Source organism: Octodon degus, unplaced genomic scaffold, assembly GCF_000260255.1.
Source record: "Octodon degus isolate 3935 unplaced genomic scaffold, OctDeg1.0 scaffold00060, whole genome shotgun sequence".
Classification (NCBI taxonomy): domain Eukaryota; kingdom Metazoa; phylum Chordata; class Mammalia; order Rodentia; family Octodontidae; genus Octodon; species Octodon degus.
Window position 1 is genome coordinate 1835077 of NW_004524636.1, and position 7414 is coordinate 1842490.

At 46.0% G+C, this 7414-nt stretch overlaps 1 protein-coding gene across 2 annotated transcripts in view; it reads left to right on the plus strand.

Moving 5' to 3' along the window:
* Positions 1-979: 979 nt before the first annotated feature.
* The window catches only part of Atrn (attractin), a 195647-nt gene continuing 189212 nt past the window's right edge, over positions 980-7414 (plus strand). Inside the window, exons 1-2 of one of the 2 annotated variants that reach the window (XM_023718635.1) lie at positions 992-1461; positions 4142-4177. In XM_023718635.1, the coding sequence (XP_023574403.1) occupies positions 1064-1461; positions 4142-4177 (434 nt within the window). In that variant the 5' untranslated portion in view covers positions 992-1063. Of the gene's footprint in view, positions 1462-4141; positions 4178-7414 lie in introns of both variants that reach the window. The other variant, XM_004634258.2, reaches the window with a different exon arrangement.

Below are 7414 nucleotides of genomic sequence, written 5' to 3' on the forward strand. Positions count from 1 at the left end.
TCTTTTGGTTAAATGGAGTCCTGTGGTGCGTGCCTGCAATCCCAGCCCTTGGGAGGCGGTAAACAGGTGGATCACTACGAGTCCGATCTAGTAGTGAGACCCTGAATACCCTGTAGACCCTTCCCTAAAACACACACACACACACACACACACACACACACACACACACAAAGAGTCCCAGTTCCAGGCCAGATTCCTGGGTTGAAGATCATACAAAGTTATGCCACTGGAAGGCATATTTCAATGGAGGGACTGAAATTTGACAAAGCATCTAGGACCTGACTTGTGCACGTTGAGGATGTTCCAGTTCCTAATTCTAGACCTTTTCTACAGAGAATATGCTTGGAGAGCAAATACTGGGGCACAAGGCAATCTCAAAATTGTTCCGCATTATTAAGGGTGGAGGGTACCTCGGATCTGGAACCAGGTCAGTCTGTTATCAAGGGAGGTCTGGCTGGGTGAGTGTTATTAGTCTGCTAGACATTTACTGATATGCTAAGTTCTTAACACAGGTGTTATTTCTTCATTTCAGAGGCTAGAATGGAGCCCTACTTGAGGATCGCCTCTGGCCCCATCTCATGACGCAGCTGAGTCTTTAGGCCCGTTCCAAACCGCAGCTTAAGTTGGGGCTGGTGGGCTAGCGGTGTTCAAGAGGACAATATTGAACTCCTCCGCTTGGCTAGCACAATGGCCAACTCCCAGAGCCAATGGAAGCGGGGTTGGAGGGGTGGAGGGGAAGTACTTCTGCACGGCTCCCTCGCCGCCTCCGCTGGTGTGAAAGCTAGAGCGCCAGGGTTCCTCGGTGGCAAAGCCAAGGTCTCAACAAACGCTAAAGTCAAGGACAGAAACCCAGCCTCCACCTCTCGAAAGCCGGAGGATCTTGTTCTGTGCGCCCCGCCCACGCGCGCGCCAGCCCCGCCCACAGCGCAGCTTGGCCCCGCCCTTTGGATTGGCCGCAAGGGCCACCGTCCGCACAGCCCCGCCCCGCACGGCCAGGCGAAGCGGAGCCGGCCGTGCGGTGTGTGTGTATGTGTTCACGGGGCTCCGTCTCAGCCCCGGGAAGATGGTGGCGGCGGCGGCGGCGACTGAGGCGAGGCTGAGGAGGCGGACGGCGGAGGCTGCAGCGCCCGCGCGGAGGAAGGGCGGGCGGCACCAGGACTGGGACGTGACCGGGGCTGGGAGGCCGGGGCTGGGGGCCGGGCTGCGTCTCCCGCGGCTGCTGTCGCCGGCGTTGCCACCGCGGCGGCTTCTGCTGCTGCTCCTGCTGCTGTTTTTGCTGATGCCTTGGGAGGCCGAGGCCGCGGCGGCCGCCGCAGCAGTGTCGGGCTCAGCCGCAGCTGAGGCGAAGGAATGTGACCGGCCCTGTGTCAACGGCGGCCGCTGCAATCCTGGTACCGGCCTGTGCGTCTGCCCCACCGGCTGGGTGGGCGAGCAATGCCAGCACTGCGGGGGCCGCTTCAGGTGAGTGGGGGGTGGTGTTGGAGGGTCGGGCCCAGCTGGAGGCGGGGGCTGAGGGGCGCCGCTTCACGCCAGAGGCGAAGGCTGGATGCAAAGTGGGAAGTGTAGGGCGGCCCCAGTATGTTTGATGGCCATTTGCTTCCGGAGAGATTATCGTCTCTGGCCAGGGGTCTTACTGTAGTGGAAGCGGAAAGGTGCAAAGCAGGAGTGAGGAGGATACCCCAAATACTTGGGCGCTGCGGGCTAGATTGGAAGAATGCTCAGGGTCTCAGTATCAGTGCCAGTCTCCTAAACTGTGTCTATATCAGATAAGTGAGGTTTTTAAGGGAAAGGTAGGTGAGCCAGTTCTCAAACATTTCCTTTAAACACCTTCTTTGCAACAAGGGCCTGGTGAGTTCTCTGAACTGACTGGAGGAGATAAAAGGTCTTTGAAGAACCGGACTCTGAAAGTGATTTGTTGGCTGAAGATAGAAGGAAGAGGGTAGTATTGTGAAATTTTTAGGGATAGAAGAATCAGCGGTTGTTGGTGAAAAGGAAGTAAGGAAGCTAGTCTTTTAAAGCTCACTGGTGGTGGCATAGTCTTAACTGGGTAGAGCGAATGAAAAAAGATTCCTGTTTTCCCCAATTTTTGGACAATGTAGAATTTTGAGTGGCTTGGTTTGGGGCAATGCCTTTTGAAGAGATCACTTATTAGCAGTTACCTATTACTGTTTCAGTTGTGCAAGGATTTCTGGACCATACAAATAGATTAGCCAGACTTTGGCCTTGTCCACAAGGAGTTTGGAATATAGCAAGAGGAAGATATGTACACAAAAACCCTAGTCATGGGAACTACAGAGTCATCCATGCATTTGGCAGGTATTTCCCGAATATCTTCAACATCTGATGTGAGGGAGTGAGGAAATGTGGTGAACAAGACAGATAGGGCCCCTACTCTCACAGATTTTATGTTCTAGTGGGAATGACAGGCAGTTAATGAGTAAATGAGTAAAAAAAGTGAACAAGACAATTTCAGATATTGGTAAATTCTATCAATAAAACAGGGTGATCTGATAATTATAATCATTCAGTGGCTTTAGAAGAAACCAGTCATTTGAAATGCTATTTGATCTGAGACCTGAATGAAGCTCTGGAGGACCTGTGGATTCTGAGGGTAAAGAGGTGACTGACTTCAGAATACAAGGATGATGTGGAGGGGAAGGTAAGATTGCATTTGAGCATTTGAGGCTACGTAGGTTTTGGAAATGTGGCACTGGGGGAAAAACCCCAAATGGCAGAAAGGATGAAAGGTTGTGGAGATCAGAAAGTAAAGTTTTACTGGTACCTGTGTAGAAGAGAGTTTTGAGGGAGAAGTTTGGAATGATAAAACCATAAGCTCAGGTAATGTCTGATCTTCTAGGGAGCTCAGAGAACATTGAGCAGATGAGTTCTTAGTTTTCTGGATAGAGAAACTAAGTGATTTTTAGGAACAGTGTGTATTTGGCTGGTCTTGTAACTTAGGATATTCTGATTTATGACTTTAATTTTGCTTACAGAGGTAAGACTGTGGAATTGAAGAGCAGGGTACACAGGCCTTAACAGTTTGGAATGGGTGTAAGGCCAGTAATTTAGTAAATGATCTGAAATACTATTGCTACCTGAGTGGTGGGGTGAGGTTGGTGAGTGATTGGATCATGACAGGCTAAAGAAAGGACCCTATGGCTAGAGCAGAGAGAACTAAGGGGAGCATGGCAAGGACACTTCCAAACTAAACATTTGCCAGCATTTTTACCTTTAGCCCACAAGTGGTAGAATGGCACACTTCACTCTTATTTTCATGACATTGTAGGCTTTTAGATTGAAGCCAGAGCAGAAATGGCCTTGAAGATGAGGTTAGAATGCTTTCAGTTTGAAGCACTTCCAAGATTGAGTAGTTGGGTCCCAGGACATTCCTTCAGGTTCTAAAAATCTGGGACACCATGGTAGGCAGAGGTAACCAGTAGGTGGGAAGGAACATTAATAGCAAGATTAGTCTACCTGTAATATTCAGAGTAGGTGGACTCACTTTGGTTGTAAAAGATGGTGAGCAGCTTGGAGGCATGGGTCAAGGTAGCGCAATGACAGCTTGAGAGAAACAGTGGGACTAGAGACAGGGTTAGGTGCTTGCATAGTATCATAGAGGTTGAATGGACAGGTACTACTTTGAAACTGGTTTGCTCTTTGGAAGAGTGAGGGCTGTGGTGAGGGAAAGAAAACTAGATTTGTTTTGCTGATTGAGAGGTGCCACTAGCATACAGGGACATGGGCAGATGGACTGAGACACATTTAATTTTGTACAAACTGTGCTTGAGGTGCTCTCAGGATGTGCACTTGGTTCTTGCAAATGCATCTACAAGGGGGATTGCCAGTGAGAGACTTTTTAAGTATCCACGTAGACAATCTAGAGAATTAGAAAAGAGTCACTTGCAATGGGGTAACTGACACTGCAGACTTTGATTGTCTCAGATGGTGTCATATTACATTGAAGGTGCACCCCAGGCTATTGTGGATACTCCCCTGGAGTTGGTACTAGCAGATGTCAGTGCTGAGGTAATGATGACTAGTCCTAATCACACTATTGTATTAAATAGCTTCTGGAATTTGCATTTAAAAAAATGAAAGCAGGAGCAAGTTATGTCTCTGGCCTTTTTTTTTTTTCCTCCAGTACTGGGGATTGGATCCAAGGAATTGTGCATGCTAGGTGAGTGAACTGCCACTGAGCTATATTCCAATCTCTTAAAATTTTGAGATAGGGTCTTGCTGAGTTAGCCAGGCTGGCTTTGAACTTTTGATCCTCTTGCCTTGGTTCCCCAAGTAATAGGCCTATACTACACTACCATCTGGCTCTAGCCTTTTATTTATTTTTTTTCTAGTCTTTTATAAAAACTTCCAGCTGAGGGTTTTTTTTGGGGGGAGGTGAACAGTGTCTTAGTCACTTTCCTCATCACTGGGACAAAATATTCAACACTTGCAACTAAAAGGAGGACAGATTTATTTTGGCTCTCATTTGGTAGAGGTTTCAGCCCATAGTTTGCTGGCTTCAGGGAAGAAGTGGCATGGTGACAAGGCTCGAACAGAGGAAAGCAGCTCTCCAAATGGTAGACAAGAAGCAGAGTGACAAGGGAGCAGTTAGAAGGGAGATCAGCTTTTGTAGACCATGGCCCCAGTGATCCTTCTAAGACCAAATCCTGCTTCCTAATAGCAATGTAGTGATATCATCCTATAATCTAATCACCTTTTTTTTTTTTTTTTTTTTGGCAGAACCAGGGATTGAACTCAGGCCCTTGTGCTTGCCAGGGAAGCGTTTATTCTACTGAGCCATCTTCCCTCTGCCCACCTTTTTTTTTTTGTTGTTGGTATTGGGAGTCAAACTCAGGATCTTGTTCTTGCTAGGCATGCGGCTATGCCACTGAACTATATCCCTGGCTATTCACCTTTCAAATATAGCCTTTGGAGCCAAGTGTGGTGGCACATGCCTGTAATCCCAGCATTGGGAGGCTGAGGCAGGAGGATCTCTGTGAGTTTGAGGTCAGCCTGGGCCACATAGTTCAAGGCAGCCTAAACTACATCATCAGACCCTGTCTCAAAAAGCCAAATGCCCACCTCCCTCCCAAAACCAACATAAACATATCCTTTGGGGCCATTTTTTGGATTTAAACCATAATGTTCTGCCTCTGGCCCCCCAAAGTCTCATGTGCATCTTTTTAATGCAAGATGCATTTGGTTCCTCTTTAAGAGTTGCTAAAGTTTAAAGACCCACTATTGCTGAAAGTACAAGTCCAAAGACTCCTCTGAGACTTAAGGTAAACTCTTTTAATTGTGAACCCTATAAACATAAAAAGAAAGTTAAACACTTTCAAGACACAGTGGCACAAGATAAACATTTCTTTTTCAAAGGGGAAGTACAGGGCAACAGGGAAAGAAATCAGACCAAAATAAGACTGAAACCGAGCAGAGAAAACATGATCAAATCCTGTAGTTCCATCCATGTCCAGTGCCTGGGGCAAGTTGTGGTGTGGTGTGAATCCCAGATGGCTTGGGTGGCCCTGCCCCTACAGCATTGCTGGTGGTTATAGCTCTCTTGGCTTCTCTCTTAGGCTGGCTTTACTCAGTTCTTGCAGTTTTCCTCTTATATTCCATGTTCCTGGCTTATCTGAATTTCTGGGTCTATACTTTCGGCTTCACCCTCACAAGCTTCACACATTGGCCTCTCAGAGGCACACTGCCTGGGCTTTCAGGTCTTCTGAAATCTTGGTAGAAGCCTTCCTCAGCCCACAACTTTCATATTCTGCATGCCTATAAAACTAGTACCACGTGGATGACACCAAGGTCCACCATTTGCTCCAGCAGTAACCAGACCCCCTTGAATCGTGACTGCAGAAGTTTCCAAGTACATGGATGGCTGAGTACTGTGAAAGAAATCCCAGGTAACAAATTCCCTTGATGGCCTTTTCCAAGCAGTGTAATTCTGGGGCTTCCTTCTCAAAGCAAGGTTTTTCACTTTTTCACCCTTAAGTCTGCAAAGGGTAACAATCTTTTGGATTCATTTTGTGGCTATCTTTTGGAGCATCCTTTGTATTGTGCTGATGTGTTGTAGTGTAGTTTGCTTGTTCTAATTATTAATGTTTTCAGTAATTAAACTATCCTTTGCTCTGGCTTTATAGGTCCCAACTCAATAGGAAATTCCTTTATTTTTATAGTTTTTTGAGCCAGGGTCTTGCTACATAGTGTAGGCTGGCCTTATACTCACTATGTAGCCCAGACTGGCCTCAAACTTGTGCCAATCCTCTGCCTTTTTCCTGAATGCTGGGATTATAGGTATGTGCCACCTGCCTGGCAGAAACTTCCTGTTCGATGAAACTAAAACTTTTAAAATTTAAAGCACTCCACAATGCCATTTGCTTTTGATTCTCAATACAGAACTGGGCAAAAGCCCCAGTAGTACCCATGGCACAGCCTTAACATTAAGCTGCCTTAAAATTTTCTTCACCAGATTAATTTGGCTATTGCCCTTAATCTCCATCTTCTGCAAAGTTTTATGACATGAGCAAAATGTAGATAAGTTTTCTTCTAGGACATCCATGTGTACATGGATGGCCTGGAGTCCAGCTGACAGTAGAGTCCTTGCTTAGCCTTGTCTTTATCATCTGTCTTTTTATCAGTATTCTGGTTGAATTCTGGCCAAAATTTCCTATCAAGCTTGGTTTACAGCATTCTAGGGCTGCTTTTCCAGCTGGCATTAAAATCTCTCTCCCAATTTGGTTCTAAAGGTTTCTGAACCACATAATCACCACATGTCCACAGCAACAACCCCAACCCTGGTACCAGAGCCTGCAACTAAAGAGAGAGGTTTATTGTGTCTCACAGTTAGTAGAGGTTTCAGTCTAGTCTCCAGGACAGAAGTGGATGATGGAAGGATCTGAGTAGAGGAAAGCAGTTCACTGCATGGTAGACAGGAAGCAGAACGACGGGAGGAGCTTTCCAGACCATTACCTCTGTGACACTTTCCTGCAGTTACCATTGCTCCAACAGCTATACAGCTGTACCCCAAAATCCAATTACCTTCCAAACACAGGAGACTTTGGACAACAGCATCTTAAAGAGTTGAATGTTACTTTTGATTATAATGCTATGTGTCTTAATTTATCTCAATTTATAAACTTCTTTGCTATTGAAACTAAAAGATCTCAGATGAGGACCTTTCTGCTTTAGAATTGTATCTAGTTGGAGTGTGTGTGTGTGTGTGTGTTTTTAAGCTTTTAAATTCTATTATAGTTCTTTTTCATCATTTGGAGTTAGGATAAGAGATTTCGCTGAAGTCGTGTATTTTTTTTTTTCACTGAAGTTATTTCATTGAAGTTATCACTGAGTGATGTATTTCTTTCTTTCTTTCTTTTTTTTTTTTGAGGAACCGGGGATTGAACTCAGGCCTTTGCAC